General features: G+C 42.8%; 2 protein-coding genes across 2 annotated transcripts; one reads left to right on the top strand and one right to left on the bottom strand.

Moving 5' to 3' along the window:
- The first annotated feature begins 79 nt into the window (after nt 1-79).
- LOC129723697 (S-phase kinase-associated protein 2) lies at nt 80-14,523 on the top strand. Its single transcript, XM_055678062.1, has 4 exons — nt 80-212; nt 12,907-13,931; nt 13,993-14,152; nt 14,211-14,523. The coding sequence occupies exons 1-4, from the start codon at nt 157-159 to the stop codon at nt 14,395-14,397; spliced, it is 1,428 nt and encodes a 475-aa protein (XP_055534037.1). The 5' UTR covers nt 80-156; the 3' UTR covers nt 14,398-14,523.
- LOC129723702 (protein cereblon-like) lies at nt 14,412-16,589 on the bottom strand. Its single transcript, XM_055678076.1, has 4 exons — nt 16,187-16,589; nt 15,203-16,089; nt 14,914-15,132; nt 14,412-14,852 (listed from the first exon to the last, which is right to left on the bottom strand). The coding sequence occupies exons 1-4, from the start codon at nt 16,239-16,241 to the stop codon at nt 14,640-14,642; spliced, it is 1,374 nt and encodes a 457-aa protein (XP_055534051.1). The 5' UTR covers nt 16,242-16,589; the 3' UTR covers nt 14,412-14,639.
- Nucleotides 16,590-21,361: the final 4,772 nt, after the last annotated feature.

The raw sequence follows: 21,361 nt of genomic DNA on the forward strand, positions 1-21,361 counted from the left end.
TGCGTACGGGATGCCGCCACATTTCTTCATTTCACCTCAGTCAGACACGGCGTGATTGTTGGACGGTGATGACGCAATTGTACGAAATCTCGCACAAGAAAAAACAAGACACCGATTAGGTAGAGAAAGTTTTTATTTTGAATACCACACACTCGGATGGATTTCAAAAGGAAGCTCAAGACGGATCGCGATAGCGCCGGTGCGTATACTAGGTGAGAGATTTTTTTTTTCTATGCTGTGGTGATTTGAAAAAGGGGTTTATTTGTCTCTCGAAATGTGTTATTGTGCGTAGTTTTATGCTACTGTTCAAAACTAGGTCACATTTTGCGCGGTACAAAAGGATAAGAGTGCTTTTCGAAGAAAAAAATAATAGAATAATCGTGAATTTTTGCCTAGATAGAATTATGGGTTTAAGTCAGTGTTTGTTTGTACTTACAAGTCGACGTTTTCAATAAAAATAGTAAAAAGTATAATTCGTCCTTGTTCATGTCTTTTCGTTTTCTTCACTTACGAGATTCTGTGAAATTCGTGAAATTATTACGTAAAAAATGCATTACGCTTCTATAGATTTTATTCGACTTCTGATTGACTCGGTAGACTATACGGAAGGGAAGCGACACAAACTTCAGCATAATGTATTTCTAGCAAAGGACCAAAGTGTAGGCGATGCCATGAATTTGGCCATATTGCAAAGGAATGTTCTTCAAAACCTTCTAAAAAGGGTACAGCGTGTTGTCGGCGTTCGACTGGTACTTTGATTCAGGTGCAGGAATCGGAAGTCGGAATGGTTCTTAGAGAGCTTCTCGAGTAGCAGTGGTACAGTCGTTGCCGCCAATGGAGGATCAATGAAAATAACCACCAGAGAAAGCATGAAATTGAAGCCTGAATGCTGTACAGATAATCCTATCGTAGTGCATGATGTCCAGGTGATTGCGGAGCTTTCGACAAATTTGCTTTCGGTGAATCAGATTGTCAAACGTGAACATACGGTTACATTCAATAAGGATGGCGTTGAAGTTATTAACCCGAATGATGAAATAATGGCTCCTGGGAGTAGGAAGCGTAGCCTGTTCAAACTGGATCAGCTACAGTCATCAAAAATATTGACGCGTTCGTCTCAAGAGAGCGCAGAGCTGTGGCATAAAACGCTACATCATATCAACTACGACAGTCTGCAAAGGATGAAAGGTGGCCTAGTTTCCGGAGTCGAGTATTGTACGTCGCCCAGAAAGCGAAAAATGCCACTTATGTGCTTTGGGTAAGCAAACACGTTTGCCTTCTAGCATGACCGGAAGTCGTCCATTCGGATATTTGTGGACATACACACTTAATTTATCTCGACAAACTTCCCAACAGCTGATGGAGCTCGGCGAAATTTTCAACAAATGTCAGCAATATATTTCGACGAACATTCAGCAAATATATCGATCTAACGTAAACCAGCAGGTATTACGTTTCGTTTGCCGAAGTTCTTGAAAATTCTGCCGAAAACTCGTAGAACATTTCGCTGAATTTATCAGCTGTTGAGTTCTCGGCAATAAAATCTAAGTGTGTATGAAAGAAGATTCGCTGGGTGGAAGCAGATACTATTTGATGTTCAAGGATGACAAATCTCGCCAAACCTTTGTGTACTTTCTGAGGGAAAAGTCAGCCGAAAGCGTGTACAACGGGCTTGAAGTTTTTCGTTCCATGGCCGAGTGACAAACCGGAATGAAAATGAGGATGCTCCGAACTAATAATGGGATATATATGTATACAGGACAATTGCGGGGCTAGCGCTACGATCCTACTGACACTAACAGTCTCTCCCGAGTCAAGACTCGAACCTACGACGACTGGCTTGTTAGGCCAGCATCGTACCTCGAGGCCAGCTGAGGAGACAATGGATGCACCTATCAACAACTGAATATACCTAAGAAGTGTTCTCACTAGTTTTGAAAGTATTGCGAGTTATCTGTTTCATAAATTCACAAACCATCGTTCAAATTGGTGCGTTTTTGTATAGAAAACCCTAGAAACATACCTACATAAAACATCTCTCTACTCATTCATTTATGAATTGTCAAGTATCAAAGTTTAACCGGCTTATAGTACAAGTTCTAAGCTTTAAAAAAAGTATTTGATGATGTGTACCGGTTTGCCTCTTTCCCCCCTATATGCATTTGAATATGCGAAATAATTTAATGGAAAAACGCTCTAACTTAGTATAGAACGATTGTAGCTTCATGCTGTCTTCGAAAGAAACCTGTATTTTTATGTTGTTCATATTTGCCTAGAACATTATGTGCATGAAAAAAAATATTTCAAAAGTTATACTAGAAAAACTAAATTTAAGGGGGTTGACGGAGGAAATGCTTCGTATCTCAATAAATGGACGTCATAGAAATTTGATGTCTTCTGCAAAGTTTCATATTTTGAAAAGTTCTACAACTTTGCTGAAGAAACTATTTATGTATCTTCGCTGTATCAAAAGTTAGATTTTTTATTTTTATGATAGTAGGCCATGATCAAAAAATTTCCTTATCAACATTTCCGTTATATTTATGTGAACAATTCTTTAGAACATTGGCAACATTGGCTTGCATCAACCGTTTAAGCAAAAACATCATATCAAGAAGACTGGCATCTTTGGATCGATCCCATACAAATGACAAGCGTCAAATCAAACAGCGCACTCCCTCTATTAAAGGTGGAGGTTTGCATCGCTGCGAAGACAGAGTGGGCGTATGTGGAGGTCCAACCTGTGCGTTCGGCTCGCATTCGCATCGCCAGCACGCACACTAGCATGCGTCAGTGCCACTTTTACTCGAAAGACTGCGCTGCTAAAACTGTCGCTCAATCTCAGGCAGAGTTCCCAGTCTTCTTGATATGATGTTTTTGGTTTAAGCACAAATGAATTAAGTTCGTCAAATTGCCTTTTCCGATCACTGTGCATGGGAGGTTCAAACACAGTCTGCCTGCTGAAGGCAAGTTTATATGGACTTAGACAATCCGCACGTGTGTGGAATCGAAGCATTGATGCAGTTTTCCGGAAGATGGGAATCAAACCTCCGATAGCGGATTCATGTCTCTATATCTAAAAGAAGGGCAATTCGTTTACCTTCATCCTGATCTGCATCGACGACATACTTATAGTGAGTCAGACTGAGGAGGAGTACAACGCACACAAAGCATTTCCTGGTCATCGATATCGAGAGGAATGACATTGGTTTTAAGCTCAACCAAAACGGTACACTCTGAAGCTTGTGGGACGATGTTCCCTGAACCTTCTAGAAGCCTTCTAGAATACCGACACATATGCCAAACAATACTCAATATCTAAGTCTCATCGACGGTCTGGTATACATTGCAGTTCAAACCCGGTTGGACGTAGCAGCAAGCATATCTATCTTGGCCAACACAACAGGACTAACAAGGAGCCAAGAGGGTACTAAGGTGATTGATACACTTCGGATTTGTGGCATTAACTGAAGTACGTCAGGAATTAAGCGGAAATTGCTAATCGATGTCTTCAAACCAGTTCCTACCTACGAAGACAATAAAAACTGCATTCGGAAAGCTACAGAATTGAAAATCGATCAAATCACATCGAAATTAAAAACAAAAACATCATATCAAGAAGACTGGCATCTCTGGATCGATCCCATACAAACGGCAAGCGTCAAATCAAACAGCGCACTCCGTCTATTAAAGGTGGAAGTTTGCTATAAAAGTGCTAGTAATTACATCGCTGCGAAGACATAGTGTGCGCATGTGGTAATCCAGCCTGTGCGTTCGGCTTGCATTCGCATCGCCAGCACACACACTAGCATGCGTCAGTTCCACTTTTACTCAAAAGACTGCGCTGCCATAAGTGTCGCTCAATCTCAGGCAGAGTTCCCAGTCTTCTTGATATGATGTTTTTGCTAAATATTTGTATTTGTGGGGGGCGGGGAGAGTTGGTCAAAAAATTGGATTTTTTTGCGTTACGCAATTTATGGATGTCGCCTTAGGAACGCGAGAATTCGGGGTTGGGTCAAGTATTTCTACCGATTCAGGGTATTCGTGTATTTGGTCTAGAAACGGCGTCCAGTAACGTCCCCTTTGTGCTGGTAGAACGAGAATCATGGTCCGTTTCTTTGATGTTTTTGTCAATTCATGTTAGTAAGGATGGGCGAACGGCTCACGAACCGTTCATATGAACCGGTTCTTAGAAAAGAGCGAAAGGACGAACGGCTCACGAAAAAGAGCCACGGTTCTTTGAGCTGATGGGTTCAGAACTGATGGGTTCACGCGAACCCGAAGTTCACCGAGAATCATTGTGAACCATGAGCTGTTTATATGAGCATGCTTGTCTTTTCTCCTCAGAAAACCTCTAAAGTGCAGGAGAACATCTTGCACTGCGAAAACAACTGCTCTCACACTAAAGAGCAAATCAACGCACATGCTAGAAGAGAACGACAGACGATTTTTATCTGGTGAGCTTCCTGAAAGCACCGCGGTGAAATCTGAAGTATCTTTTTTGCGAGACAATGAACTATGGTGTACTTTCTCACACGTATGGACATAACGCACAATAATTACACAGCAGAGCTATCTGCGGTGCGTTTTACAGTTTGTTTCTTGAGCGTGGCAGAAGAGTAAAAGAGATTGGGAGAATATATATATATATATATATATATATATATATATATATATATATATATATATATATATATATACATATATATATATATATATATATATATATATATATATATATATATATATATATATATATATATATAATATCAGAGCTGTATGCCACCACGGGTCGGTATTTGGCGATTACCGTAGGCCACGGAAGTGCTAACTGCAAGAACGCAGTCCCGGACCATCAGCGAGAGCTAGCCTAGGTTGTGGTGAGACTCAGGCTTTGGGCCGCCGAATTCTCACAAAAGCCACATTATCCGGAAGCAGCACTGACGGAGCGAATAGTGCCGCTCCCACCACCCAAATGCACTTATTCGCCCATTGGGATTGATGCCAGTAAGTTCCCAATTACGGTAACTGGTCGCAACGCCATATGATAAGAGTCGGATTTCGTTTTCGTACCACGATTCTGGGCTGGCACCTGCGCCGAGCTCCCTTAGTAAGGTCTTGTGACAACGGCTTGAAACGGCGAGACAACAACCGGTGCAGGGGTCTCCGTCCCGTAAAACCTGGCAGGCCTCCCAGTACGTTCCAAATTCATTGCCCGGTGGGAACCGGGCAGGAGTGGGATCAGATGCCCTTTCCTGACTTGCGCCGGTCGGGGGTGTCATAGTTGCTCATAAGGCGCTATGGCAGCCGCCCCTAGCGATGGCCTCACTGCTTCGGCATAGACTACCATGGGACCAGATAGGCGACCACTCCAGTATGGATAAGGATAGCGGCTGGAAGGGGGACCCACTTAACAAAAATGAACAAAAATAATGAAGATCAACAATTGGGCGCAGATGGGTTGAAAAACCCGTTTGTACGAGGAGGCATCCAGAGGTCTCCGCCGAGAAAGGCGGAGATGGATGCAGTAAAGGACGCCTGCGAAGACGGCAAAGGCAGTACGCCTACCGGATCGACGCAAGACATCGCAGTGGCTGGTCCACTGTTGATAAAGGCGGTCGGAAGACAGCGAGACACGCTACCGAAGGTAGTAGCGCTGTCGGAGCAGCTCGATGCCATAATCGAGTTTGCGAAAAGTCGCACCAACACGACGAAGTACCTGAAGCAGGCTCTCTACATGCTTCGGTCCTCCGTCGATGCTGCGAATAAAGAGCACGCCGAGCTCAAGGCAAGAGCGGTGGCTGCAGAGAAGAATGCAACGGAGGTGACCGGAAGGGCGACGAAGTCGGTCCAAACGGACACCTGCATGTTTGCAGCGGTTTGCGCCTCCGGGTCAGCCGCAAAAAGAGCAAGGCAGTCTCCGGGGGAAACCCCCGAGAACAGCAAGAAACGGTTGGTTGTGCTAAGCCCGCGAGATAGCACACCAACGGCCTCCAAGTCCGCCGAAAAGTCTGCCGAAGTGGCAGCTACGGGAAACCCTTGGGTTACCGTGGGAGGAAGGAAGCGCCAAAAAGACAGCAAGCGCAACGACGAGAAGGCGACAAATCGTCCAAAAACGGGAAAGAAGGCGCGAAGCAGGGGCGACGCCCTCATACTCAAGACGGATGGGTCCAAGTACTCCGAAGTCTTGAAGAAAATGAGAGGCGAAACCCAGCTCAAGGATCTGGGAGCGGATGTGCGGACCATCCGTCGTTCTCGCATCGGCGAGATGATCCTTGAGCTCCGTAAGGATGCTAAAAACAAGGGCGCTGCCTACAAGACGGTAGCCGAGCAGGTCCTCGGGAAAGATGTGCAAATTCGGGCACTCACCTCAGAGGTGACTCTCCAGCTCAAAAACCTGGATGAAATCACCGAGAGGTGCGATATTGCACAGGCCCTCAAGGAGAAGTGCGGAGTGGAAGTAGCCACTGAGGTAATTCGCCTCCGAAAGGGTCCAGCGGGGACCCAGGTGGCCACTTTCTGGCTTGCATCGGCCGATGCAACTCTGGCCTGAAGACAGCCAAACTTAAGGTTGGCTGGTCAGTATGTCCCCTGAGCACGTTTGCTTCAGGTGTTTCGAGGGAGGACACAAGTCCTGGACCTGCAAGGGGCCCGATAGGAGCCAGTTATGTAGGCGTTGTGGTGGTGCTGGCCATAAAGCTAAAGACTGCGGGGAGCCTCCCAAGTGCTTGGTATGTACTGGAAAACGGGACGCCAAGCACTTTATGGGAGGCCCACGGTGCCCAGCCGGTAAGGCGGCCACGAAACCACGGGCGTGAGGGTGACACAATTGAACCTGAACCATTGCTATGCGGCACAGCAGCTGCTATACCAAGCAGCGTCTGAGTCGCGGTCGGACATCGCAATCGTATCGGACCCCTACTGCATTCCTCCCGGAAACGGTAATTGGGTTGCAGATAAGTCCAGTACGGCGGCCATATGCACGACCAGCAAGTTCCCGGTTCAGGAGGTTGTGTCAACCTCAAATGAAGGATACGCGGTTGCCAAGGTGGACGGAGTGTTCTACTGCAGTTGTTATGCTCCGCCGCGTTGGTCTATCGAAAGGTTCACCCAGATGGTCGATTTGTTATCTATGGAGCTGACGGGACTAACACCCTTAGTAGTGGCGGGCAACTTCAACGCTTGGGCTGTTGAGTGGGGAAGCCGCCGCACGAACCAGAGGGGTCAGATCTTGTTGGAAGCTTTGGCAAAGCTCAACCTAGATCTGGCCAACGTTGGAACCAAGTGTACATTCAGCAGAAATGGTGCGGAGTCGATCATCGACGTGACGTTCTCCAGCCCAGGACTGATCGTGAACTGGAGGGTAGACGATGGCTACACCTATAGTGACCACCAGTCGGTCTGCTATAGCGTAGTCCAGAACGTGAGGCGGCAGGCGACGGGTAGAGCCAATACTCCGACCGTCCGCGGGTGGAAGACATCGCATTTCGATGCCGAGGTATTTGCAGAAGCAATGAGAAGAGAGCGCGAGGGGGGCAGTTGGCTCCGCCCGAGTTCTGACCAATTAGTTGCCACATTATCGCGGGCGTGCGACGCCACCATGCCTAGGACCCGCCAACCTAGGAATGGTAAGTCACCGGTATACTGGTGGACCGACGCGATAGCGGACCTCCGTAGCGCGTGCCTCCGTGCAAGACGGATGTTGCAACGTGCACGTACCGATGCACAGAGGGTAGAGCGCCGTGTAGTATTCGGATCTGCAAGATCGGCGCTTAAAAGTGCGATAAAGGCGAGCAAAAGGGCCTGCTTCGATAGGCTATGCGCGAGTGCCAATACGAATCCGTGGGGCAACGCCTACAGAGCCGTAATGGCGAAGACCAAAGGCGTGTTGGCGCCTGCAGAGCGATCACCAGCGATGCTGGAGCGTATCATCGAGGGACTCTTTCCACGACACGAGCCAAATCCTTGGCCTCCGGTTGCTGAGTCTCACGTCCGACGTTCCAGTATCTCAGACACAGACCAGGGATGGTCGGCCAACCTGCCGGGCATCCAATCCGTGAGAGACGGCAGCCGTGCAGAGGTTGTGGAGGAGGTAAGGGTTACGAATGAGGAACTCATCGTGATCGCCAACTCCCTAAAGGTGAGCAAGGCACCGGGACCGGATGGAATCCCGAACTTGGCCATCAGGACGGCCATGAAAGTGGCCCCCGATCTATTTCGAGCAGTCATGCAGAAGTGCCTGGATGACTGCCTCTTTCCGGACAGGTGGAAGCGACAGAGATTGGTGCTGTTGCCGAAGGCTGGGAAACCGCCAGGGGACCCATCGGCATACAGACCTATCTGTCTGCTGGACACTACGGGCAAGGTGCTTGAGAGGATTATCCTCAACAGACTGGTGAAGTACACAGAGGGTGTAAACGGTCTGGCAAGTAACCAGTTAGGCTTCCGGAAAGGTAGATCCACGCTGGATGCTATTCTCTCTGTCACCAAGACGGCAGAGGTAGCACTCCAGCGTAAGAGTTGGGGCATTCGCTATTGCGCAATCGTCACGTTTGACGTGAAGAATGCATTCAATAGCGCCAGTTGGGACTCCATAGCGCTCGCGCTTAGGAGCATCCACGTACCGGTGTCGTTGTACAAGATTTTGGAAAATTATTTCCAGAATCGGGTACTAGTTTACAACACGGAGGAGGGTCAGAAGTGCGTCCCAATCACCGCAGGGGTACCGCAAGGTTCCATCCTGGGCCCGGTGTTGTGGAATGTCATGTATGACGGGGTGTTGAAACTCAAGTTCCCTGTAGGGGTTGTGATCGTCGGTTTCGCAGACGACATCACGCTAGAGGTCTACGGCGAGTCGATCGAAGAGGTCGAGTTGACGGCCGCGCACTGCATACGCAAGGTCGAAGACTGGATGCACTCTAGGAAACTGGAGTTAGCGCACCATAAAACGGAGGTTACGGTTGTGAACAACCGCAAATTAGAGCAACAGGCGGTGGTCAGAGTCGGTGACTGCACCATTACCTCAAGGCGTTCCTTGAAGCTCTTGGGGGTTATGGTTGACGATAAGCTCACATTTAAGAGTCACGTCGACTATGCCTGTAAGAGGGCTTCAACGGCCGCTGCAGGACTATCTCGAATGATGTCCAATAGCTCAGCGGTATATGGCAGCAAGCGTAAACTTCTTGCCAGCGTGGTTTCGTCCATACTTAGGTATGGTGGGCCAGCGTGGTCCAAAGCGTTAGGTACCAACAGTCATCGTCGAAAACTGGAAAGTACCTACAGGCTCATGTGCCTGAGGGTTGTGAGCGCGTACCGTACAGTGTCATACGACGCAATCTGCGTCCTGTCCGGCATGATGCCTATCAGCATAGCCATTAAGGAGGACGTAGAATGCTTCGATCAACGTGACACAAGGGGTATACGAGGCACCAGAAGGTCATTCTCGATGATCAGATGGCAGCAGGAATGGTCCAATTCCGCAAAGGGTAGATGGACGCATCGACTTATTCCGGACGTATCCGGATGGGTCGGGAGGCGCCATGGAGAAGTTAACTTCCACTTGACACAGATTCTGTCAGGTCATGGTTGCTTCAGGCAGTATCTACACAGATTCGGGCATGCGGGGTCCCCCATGTGTCCCGAGTGCGCGGATGCGGAAGAAACTGCTGAGCATGTCTTCTTCGTGTGCCCTCGTTTTGTGCATGCGCGGAGCGACATGATGATAGTGAGCGGGCCAGACACCACTCCGGACAACCTAGTTCGGAGGATGTGTAAAGACCCAAACATTTGGAGGGCGGTTTGTACAGCCGCCTCTCAAATAGTTTTAGAATTGCAAAACAGGCGACAGGTTGACCACCGACACGCCAGTGTTAGCTAACGGCCAGTCTCCAGGTTAGTTAGCTAAGTTAGCAAAGAGATCTATAGAACCAAGAGGGTGCACAGAGCACAAAAGCCGCTCCCCGAAGCAATACCTAGCGGTGGTCCCGGGGAGTATTATGGGCTGGAGACTGGAGGGGTTTTAGTGGGTCCGGTCACTGATTCAAACCAACCCCACACTCCCTGAGGTTGGTCACCTCAGGGGTTTGGATGCAAATTTCCCCTCCACCTGAAACAAAAAAAAAAAAAAAAAAAAAATATATATATATATATATATATATATATATATATATATATATATATATATATATATATATATATATATATATATATATATATATATATATATATATATATATATATATATATATATATATATATATATATATATATATATATATATATATATATACTGTATGGAAGCCAGCGCTCATTGCCATTTTCAATTGAGATTCGTCATGTGAGAGTGATAGTGATAATCTCCGCTTTCAATTGAAAAGCGTTTGTATCAATTGAAGGCCCTTCAGTTGTCAGAATCACAGCAAGAGCTTTCGACTGTGTGTCATGTGACTCACGAAGTGCTCGAAAATGATACAAAAGCCTCTCAATTGAAAGCGACGGGTCAAAGCGTCACTATAACCTGATAATTGTCAATTGAAAATGACTTTGTCAGGCTCTGCTCGCCAGTGAGCTTTGCGGTGTACTTCTGCGTTTTCTCTGTAGAGTGAGGGGTACTCTTTAGGGTTACCATTTGGTCGGAGTTAAAAATCAGGACAACTTTTTTTTCCGGCACAAATTTGATCTGAGCTTTTTTTATTTTTTGAGATATCAATAAATAAAACATGTAATCTGAGATTTGCTCTGCAATACGCCAAAACACTCATTTTTTTATTCAACGTATTTCTCGGACAATTCATTTTTGCAACTTTGATTCCTCAGGCATTATTAGATACCCAGAAAAGTAGCAAACGTAAACTGTTTTAAATTATACTTAACAATTGTCAGATGTTTAACGGTTTCAACGACTAGACAATGTCTCTCGTCAAGATTCAACAAAGGAAAAAAATCGTTTGAAATGAGTCCTTTTCTTTCCGGGGTCAAGAAAAAGTACTGAAAAATCTTCAACGATTCTGAATATCCAGCATCATTCAGGAAAATCAGTACAAATGCTAAAATATGAAAAATAAATCAGGACGCTCCAAACGGGTCTTAAAATCAGGACATGACCTGCTAAATCAGGACGGATGGTATCCCTACCTCTCTTGTCTCTATCAGATGTGGGATGAGCTGGAATTGTGTTTGTCTCTCTGTAAGCTGGTTGAGACACTTTGTAGTGGAGAAAGAAGCAGTGTGGTGAAAGCATTTGCTACACACAGGCACATACTGAAAGGGAAGTGCGCGGTGAATTTTTTCTCCGCTCTTTCCACATACTGAAGAGAATGACAAGCATGCATATGAGTCGGTTCACTCAGCAAATAAATCAGACCGATCAGACTTTTATCACAGATAACAGACATCCAAGCTAATTTCGCTTCAATTGTTAAAAGATGCAATGGGTTTTCAGCATGTCGCAAGACGCAGTATGCTGGCGCTAAGAACACTGAGTAGTCAATGATTTGATTAAATCGATAGTTTTCCAGCTCTTATCGAGATTATCGCAATAAGAAGGGTAGCCGTTTTATAATGTGGAAATTTTGAGCAGTCGTAATTTGTACATAATCGACAATTTTATTCGATCCCAGTTTATATTAGCGATAAATTTGTTTGTTTTAGTGTTTATTTGAAAAAATACACAAACTTTACAAAATGTTATATCATTGTAAAAACAGCGACTCTATAATCTGTGAGAATTTTTATGCGTCCGGCAGCTTTGACTATAATCCAGCACTACCATCACTTAAGTGGTTAAAGCCGCATGTCGCAGAAAGATGTCGTTAGCATTTCGCATGAGTAAAAATTTGAAATCTTACACGCGATTTCTGGAGTTTTTTGTTCTAGCTTGAATGTCTGTTATCTGTGGTATAACCAAGAGGCAAGACAGTTTTATCGGAGTTACTCTTATGTTTGGGAGTAACTCTTATTTACTCAATATTACTCCTAAATTCGCAGATGATTCACATCTTTGATTACCTTGAGAACAAGAAAAATATATGAATGGTGAGACCGAGCAACATTTATGTTTATATTTGCGGTGGGGAAAAAGTGTAGGGATGGATGGATATTCATAGACACGAGAGTCACTCAGATTTGCTCTTTATTTTTCAAGGTTTCCCCAGAAAAACTCGGAAAAACTCAATTTTATTCACTTTTATTTGAGTTACTCTTTTGCTTGGGGGTAACTCTGATTTACTCAAAATTACTGCGAAATTTTCATATCAGCCACATCTTTGTTACCTTGAGAACAAGAAATACATATTATTTGAAAGGTGGGACCAAGCAATATTCATGTGTATATTTGCGATGGGAAAAAAGTTTAAGGATGTATATTCAGAGACACGAGAGTTACTCAGATTTGCTTTTTTATTTTTCAGATTTTCTCAGAAAAACTCGGAAAAATTCAAATTTACTCACTGTCTTACCCCTCGGATAGAACTATGTAACAATAAGAGCAATTTTCAGTGGTTTTATAATGTTATTTTTTCGGGCTTAAAACTCAGAAACACCGATCTATAATTTGTAGTCAGTTCATGATAAGTTGAAAACCCTTTCTAAAGATTAAACTGCTCGGTTTTCACACAGAAGTAAAACAGCGTATTAAAACTTTTCGGAATAACAATTGTCAACTCTACCATTTCTGTCTGCATGAAACGTTACGATGTGGTGAATTTCATCATAGGCTGGTGAATTTCGTGTACAGCAAACGTCAAAAATTCCCGGCGCCATCCGCAATCCATGTTTTTATTCTCTCACTATATACATTCGCGAATCAGTCAATGTGCGAAAATTCGCTGAACCTAATTTACTGCTATTTATTTGTTTTAAGTTTTCCTCTGGAGAAAAGCACAAAATAAGTTTCTCTCATCCTTGCAGTAAACTTTTCCGGTTCGATTTACGTGATGGACAGTACGACCGGCTGTTAAGGAAGAACTTTCGTAACAGTGACTATCTACCGCAGTTGGGCTTAGGGATACTGGAATATCGACCGAAAAGGTCGAAGTCCTGCGGCGGTGCAACAGGTGAACAGTTTGCAAACATGTCGAGCACTAGTAACAACAACAACAATTGTCCGAAGGGACGCAGTCCGCTAGCGAACGTGTCCAACCATGCTCAGACTATCGGCGCCTATTCAGCTGCAAATCAGACGAATCCCAGTTTGACCCAGAACGGAAACGGTGATGTGAATCTGCGAAAATACATCAGCATACTGAACGATGAAAAGTTCTTCCTCTATCGGAAGCGAACAGCTAAACAGCTGCCAGGGGAAGATTATTTCACCCGGTTATCGGATGAAATGATTTTGCAGGTCTTTCGCTGGTTGCCGAAGAAAACGCTAATTCGCTGCAGTGAGGTTTCCAAGCGCTTCAATCGGGTTGCCCAGGATGAAACATTGTGGACACGATTGGATCTTTCCTGTCGTTCTTTACGCGAAGGAGCCATCGGACGGGTTATCTCACGAGGAACTGTCATTTTACGACTAGCACAGGCACACGTTTCCTTTCCGGTGTTTTCACCGTGCAGTGTGGAGCCTAACTTCCAGTCGAAGTTACAATTTCTGGATCTGAGTATGTGCACAATTGAGCCTGATACACTGCAGCAGCTACTTTCTCACTGTCGATCGTTGCGAAAGCTTAGCTTGGAAAACGTTCCGTTGAGTACCGGTTGCTGCAATGAGATAGCCGAAAACGAGAACCTAGAGGCCCTCAATTTGACCATGTGTGAGGGCTTAGAGTGCCACAATGTATTGAAATTGTTGCAAAAGCTAACGAAGCTGCACAGCTTAAACATTTCGTGGACACATTTGTCCCGACAGTCGGTAGAGGTTCTGGTGACTCACGTAACACCGACTCTGCTGCGACTCAATATCGCCGGTTGTCGGCAATCGATGAGTGACGCTGGTATGTACGATCAATATAGTGATTTGATTGGTCCTAACTTAATTTTACACGTTACTTTCAGCTCTGAACAAACTGATAACCCGCTGTCCGGATCTGTTGGAGCTGGATTTATCAGACTGTACGCAACTCTCCTCCGAGGCCATTACTGTGGTGTGTAAGTTAAAGAAGCTGGAGTATCTTTCGCTGTCGCGCTGCTATAATATTAATGTTACCTCCTATTTGTGCGTACTAGGATACGAGTTAGATGATTCGTAGGTTGAGTAATTGCTTCTATTTCAGATCGCTAAGCGAACTGCACTCGCTCCTGTTTTTGGATGTGTTTGGACTTCTTTCCGATCAGGCTATAGCGATGCTACAGACATCATTTCCCGGCGTTGGGATTAACAAGTTTATGCACAGCTCCGTTGCTCGGCCTACCGTGGGTACACGCCGGACGTCGATTTGGGGACTACGGACAAGGGACTGATAGGCAAATTGCCATGTGGTTTGTACATTGAGTTTATTCAAATGCTTTAATATTTAATCTCATGATTCAAATCAATACACGTCTACGAGTAGAGGATGAATAATGTAATAATATTCGATAACTGTAGGCTTTTTGTTCTAAACATTCCTAGGGTGGAGAAAATCTCATATTTGTTCCTTCTTGTGACCAGTCTCTCGTTTCTCTCGTGCAAAAGCTATTTGATTTCCAGCGGGTTTTTTTATTTATCTTGAATCCACATTTTGATCAGATTGTCCAAGCTGATCCAAATGGGTTTGATCGAAGCGAAGAAGCGAGGTAATTGAATTTCTCCTTAACTTTCGATCGGATGCCACCTGAATGCTCTTACTGCATAAGCCGTAAAATTTGCGCGGCTTCAAGCTGCGCTTTGTCGCAACGAATTTCCATCCAATGTGAATGCTGCACACGTTGCATATCTGCAAAACAGTAATGACCAGTTAACAAAGATTCGAGTAGGAATGACGACATTTTTTTTACCGCAATCTGCCAGGAATAACCCGGAAACCAGCTAAACTCTGTCGAGGGTTTCGTTGTGGTCCGAATAACATTCGGTTGCGTTTGGTATACGGTTAAAGTCTCATGTACAAACCCAGACGGATTGCAGTAACTACTGCTGACGCCCTGATTCGACATTGCGAACATGTCCGCATAATCCGCGATCCAAAGGTCACATTTTGCACAAAGGAACGCACACTTCTGTTTGACAAAAAAAAAGGAGCGGGTAAATTTTGTTAGATTATGACAATCTTGTTTGATTAGAACTCACATAGTCTAAAATATTATTCACCAGCTGCATTCGGGAAAGTATCGAATTGGAAAACAGCAGTTCCTTACGGTCGGCGTCACTCAGCGGAATGTTCCTGGCTAACCAAAAGGATAGCATAGCTGGATCCTTCGTTGGAGCGGATTTGATCTGTAGGAATTCCAAGAATCGTCGGACCCGCCACAGTACCTCATCGGAGCCGTACTGATCGTAGACGAACTTTGGCCACACACTAGACTGGGCAGCCAATAGACGGTTACGATTGAGATTGCCGATCTTCACCATGTTACTGGCGCAGAAGCTAGTCAGCGGATCAGGGAGTAGAACTTCAGGGAGTATTTTGACCTGCGCGTAATAGTGTGCTCGGGCTTCTCGTTGGACCGATCTGGTCAGGGCACCATCTTGCTGCGGTACCAGCTCGAACCGTTGCTGCGCCACGGTCTTTAGAACCGTTACCGATTCACGAAGGGTTTTCTCTCGCACCTGACAAACGACGCCGAAAATTCGCTTTTTAAACGGGTACTCCCAGAACACCAAACCAATTCGGCTGCTCTCGTTTCGACCGTCGAATTCAACTAACGAGTTTGTCAGGATCAGCGGTATGGTTTCTCCTGGGAATACAATCGAGTGATGACCAGTAACGGGAATACGATGAATCGTGCCGGGCTCGAAGTGATCGGCACTTTCCACCCGTTCCAATTTTCCCAGATAGGTGTGCTCCGGTGGAAGTTGAATGTTGTAAGTCATTTTGAACCGGTTGCGGAGTCCATCCTGCAGGGCAGGTAGCTGAGGCAGCCTTGCCGTTGACCCCGCCTGGGAACTGTGCTCCTGTGCCTGTTGAATGTGACTGTTGGGGGACACTCGATTCACCAGTTCAACATTTTCGTCATCTTCGAAAAATTAGGGAAGCAAAAAAAAAATTGCGTATTGCGTATTAACTCCTCTTTCCTCGCCGGCAAGGAAAAATCAATTTCCAACTTTTCTTACCTTCTCGGTGCCAACACTTTAATTTAATGTTGGAGTAAAAACTACGAAAGCACATTTTCCTGGTAACTGCTTTATGGCACTCTGGGATTCATTGCCCTTTATTTGATGCCGTTTATAAAATACAGTTATCAAACGCTCCGAACCACTGAGCAGACTTTTAAAAACAACACAACTGTTTTGTGACTGACGGAGCGGTGACCGACTGGTACAGAAGTGACTGAATTTTGAGGCGCTAAATCAAAACACGATTGGCACACTGCTCAGAGTGTAATTTACTTCTACTTGCTAGATATCCCGAGAAGACACTTTGAGTATGTGTACTAACAACCTTCATTATATGGTGTAAAAGCACTGCATTCACTATTATCACTATTATCGATCGTGGGAAGGGTATAACAGCCATTCAATCTGAAGTCAAATAAACCGAGCTATTACTGTCAAAATATCACTAGTTTGTTCCAGTGTTGCCATTACCATAAAGTTTTTTTTATTTGTCCGAATTTTGTCCTACGAATTTCAGAAATTGGTGTGTTTTCTATAAAAAAACCTAAATTAATCCACCTAGCGGTCAGACTCAGCCTTTCTCATTCAAACTTATTATTTGCAAAAATAGATTTACATGAATGCTTAAATCCAATAAAGAAGTATATTTACTCTTTGGGTTCTAAAATATTGATGTTGTAATTAAAGTATAAAATATGGAATTTGACGCAATGTTAGTGTTTAAGAAATAGCAAAATAAAAGAAATGACTCTTAATTTCGAACAATTTCATCACGAACCGAAATTTCATCACGATACCGGGAACGTTCAAATAGTACGATACCACATTTAAATCATGTTGATGCAATATATATTGATCAAAGCAGGTATAGTGTTGAATAATCTTTGAATTTCTTTTCTTTCCAAAACTTTTGAACAGCATATCAAGTTGTTATGAAGTTTGTTGTTTGTAAGTTAGAGAGATGATTCGTTTGTATGACACTAGTTATGCTCAAATAAGTCGTGTAATACTTGAGATAATAGACTTTCTTTGTTTAACAAATTAAAACATAACGGTTGCTTAAGTTCGATTACAATCAAATGAAAAGAGAACGTATAGGGCAGCCAAACTTTGAAACCACGTGTTCAATCATAATTCATCAGTTAACCCTTAACTAGCCCGTTCATCTGATATCAATATTGTTCAAATCGGTTGTGTAGTTTCTAAGATAATGAAGTTTCGTGATTTTCACATTTCGATACATTACAGACGAAGTTACAGTCCGATTACAGCAAAATTCAACAGGGTGTTATGAGGCAGCTAGACCTTTCATTTGATACTAATTCTATGGAAAACTGGTCAACCATCTCTGAGAAAAGTTAGTGAGTCCAAGTAGTCTTCGGAATATGTTTCTTTTCATAGCTGGATTTCACATTTTTGAACATAACAGGCAAAGTAATAATTCGTTTGCGAAAAAAAAATCATTAGGGTCTTATGGGGCAACAAGACCTTCCATATGACACTGATTCTATGAAAATCGGTTCAGCCATCTCTGAGAAACATGAGTGAGCTTAAATAGTCTCCAGAACACGTTTATTTCCATAACTTCTGAACCACATGTTCAATCTTCATAAAATTCAAAAGTTAAGGGTTTTTTAGGTGGTCCGTTCATTTGAAAACAACTTTGTTCAAATCGGTTGTGTAGTTTCTGAGATATTGATGTTTCATGATTTTTACATTTTGATACATAACCTTTAAACTAGAAATCAGATTACAATAAAATTAAATAGGGTCTTATGGGGCAACTAGACCTTTCATTTGCAATTAATTTCATTGAAACCACTGAGAAAATCGAGTGAGATTGAGAGAGCGTTACACACACACACACATGCAGAAAATGCTCAGCTCGTCGAACTGAGTCGAGTGATATACGACATTCGGCCCTTTCGAGCACTTTTATACCTTTAGTTTTTGCAAAGATTGCTATACCTTTCTAGGAGAAAGGCAGAAAGTGAAAAGATAGAAATGACTTTTAATTTCGACTTCAATCCTGAGCAAGGCCGCAAACATTGAAATAGTACAATATCAAATTTAAATGATGTTGAGGCCACATATTTTGATCGTAGCTATAGTTTTAAACAGTCTGCGGGTTACGTTTCTTTCTATGACTTTCAAACCACATGTTTAAACATTATGTAATTCATTGTTTAAGGGTTTAAAAGCCCATTAATTTGAATTCAACTATGTTCATAGCTTCTGAGATAAAAGAGCGATTTTTACATTCTGACGCAGCGCCAAAACTAAAAGTTTAATTACAATGAAATTCAATAGCAACCTAAACAGACCCTTCATTTGACACCAAGGTAGAAAGAATCGGTCAGATTATTTCTGAGCAAAGTGAGTGCGAATAAAAGGTGCACATACACACGTACACACCCACACACAAACATATACACCTATACATGCATACATGCAGAAAATGCTCGATTCGTCGAACTGAGTCCAGTAGTATATGACATTCGGCCATTTAGATCACTTTTCTACCTTTTAATTAGCCAGTGATCGTTAGGCGAAAGTCAATATGCTTACTTTCATTATGTGATTTAACATTTTTATGAACAACGGACAAAGTTACAATCCGATTGCAATGAAATTCAATAGCAACCTATAGGGCAACTAGACCTTTCATTTGACACTAATTTTGTGAAAATCGGTTCAGCCATCTCTGAGAAAAATGAGTGAGTTTAAACAACCTCAGGATAACTTTTCTTTACATAACTTTTGAACCATATGTTCAATCATAATGAAATTTAAAAGTTAAGGATTTTGGAGACAGCCCGATCATTTGAAACCAGTTTTATTGAAATCGGTTATGTGGTTTCTGAGCTATTGATGTTTCGTGATTTTTACATTTTGATACATAACCTCTAAACTAAAATTCCGATTACAATGAAATTCAATAGCAACCTATGGCGCAACTAGACCTTTCATTTTCAATTAATTTTATGAAAATCGGTCCAGCCATCTCTGAGAAAAGTGAGTGAGAAAAAAAAGTTGCACATACATACACACACACATACACACATACATACATACATACAGAAAATGCTCAGTTCGTCGAAAGAGGTCGAGTGGTATATGACATTCGGCCATTAGGACCACTTTTATACCTTTGGTTTTTCCAGTGTTTGCTATACCTTTCTAGGAGAAAGGCAAAACTTTCAACATATGTAAATGTTGGGCAATTTATTTTACTGATTCTATTCGTGAGGTTTCTCTCAATGGGATGCAGTTTTCTGCAAATACTAGACCCGCGGCTCAGTTCCGAACATACATTTATTTGAAGAGAAGAAAGTTGCTCCATGTACATCAAATCAAGAAATTTTCTTCTGTTCGGAGAAGTACGATACCACATTTAAATCATGTTGATGCAATATATATTGATCAAAGCAGGTATAGTGTTGAATAGTCTTTGAATTTCTTTTCTTTCCAAAACTTTTGAACAGCATATCAAGTTGTTATGAAGTTTGTTGTTTGTAAGTTTGAGAGATGATTCGTTTGTATGACACTAGTTATGCTCAAATAAGTCGTGTAATACTTGAGATAATAGACTTTCTTTGTTTAACAAATTAAAACATAACGGTTGCTTAAGTTCGATTACAATCAAATGAAAAGAGAACGTATAGGGCAGCCAAACTTTGAAACCACGTGTTCAATTATAATTCATCAGTTAACCCTTAACTAGCCCGTTCATCTGATATCAATATTGTTCAAATCGGTTGTGTAGTTTCTAAGATAATGAAGTTTTGTGATTTTCACATTTCGATACATTACAGACGAAGTTACAGTTCGATTACAGCAAAATTCAATAGGGTGTTATGAGGCAGCTAGACCTTTCATTTGATACTAATTCTATGGAAAACTGGTCAACCATCTCTGAGAAAAGTGAGTGAGTCCAAGTAGTCCTCGGAATATGATTCTTTTCATAGCTGGATTTCACATTTTTGAACATAACAGGCAAAGTAATAATTCGTTTGCGAAAAAAAAAAATCATTAGGGTCTTATGGGGCAACAAGACCTTCCATATGACACTGATTCTATGAAAATCGGTTCAGCCATCTCTGAGAAACATGAGTGAGCTTAAATAGTCTCCAGAACACGTTTATTTCCATAACTTCTGAACCACATGTTCAATCTTCATAAAATTCAAAAGTTAAGGGTTTTTTAGGTGGCCCGTTCATTTGAAACCAACTTTGTTCAAATCGGTTGTGTAGTTTCTGAGATATTGATGTTTCGTGATTTTTACATTTTGATACATAACCTTTAAACTAGAAATCAGATTACAATAAAATTCAATAGGGTCTTATGGGGCAACTAGACCTTTCATTTGCAATTAATTTCATTTAAACCACTGAGAAAATCGAGTGAGATTGAGAGAGCGTTACACACACACATGCAGAAAATGCTCAGCTCGTCGAACTGAGTCGAGTGATATACGACATTCGGCCCTTTTGAGCACTTTTATACCTTTAGTTTTTGCAAAGATTGCTATACCTTTCTAGGAGAAAGGCAGAAAGTGAAAAGATAGAAATGACTTTTAATTTCAACTTCAATCCTGAGCAAAGCCGCAAACATTGAAATAGTACAATATCAAATTTAAATGATGTTGAGGCCACATATTTTGATCGTAGCTATAGTTTTAAACAGTCTGCGGGTTACGTTTCTTTCTATGACTTTCAAACCACATGTTTAAACATTATGTAATTCATTGTTTAAGGGTTTAAAAGCCCATTAATTTGAATTCAACTATGTTCATAGCTTCTGAGATAAAAGAGCGATTTTTACATTCTGACGCAGCGCCAAAACTAAAAGTTTAATTACAATGAAATTCAATAGCAACCTAAACAGACCCTTCATTTGACACCAAGGTAGAAAGAATCGGTCAGATTATTTCTGAGCAAAGTGAGTGCGAATAAAAGGTGCACATACACACGTACACACCCACACACAAACATATACACCTATACATGCATACATGCAGAAAATGCTCGATTCGTCGAACTGAGTCCAGTAGTATATGACATTCGGCCATTTAGATCACTTTTCTACCTTTTAATTAGCCAGTGATCGTTAGGCGAAAGTCAATATGTTTACTTTCATTATGTGATTTAACATTTTTATGAACAACGGACA

Source organism: Wyeomyia smithii, chromosome 1, assembly GCF_029784165.1.
Source record: "Wyeomyia smithii strain HCP4-BCI-WySm-NY-G18 chromosome 1, ASM2978416v1, whole genome shotgun sequence".
Lineage (NCBI taxonomy): Eukaryota > Metazoa > Arthropoda > Insecta > Diptera > Culicidae > Wyeomyia > Wyeomyia smithii.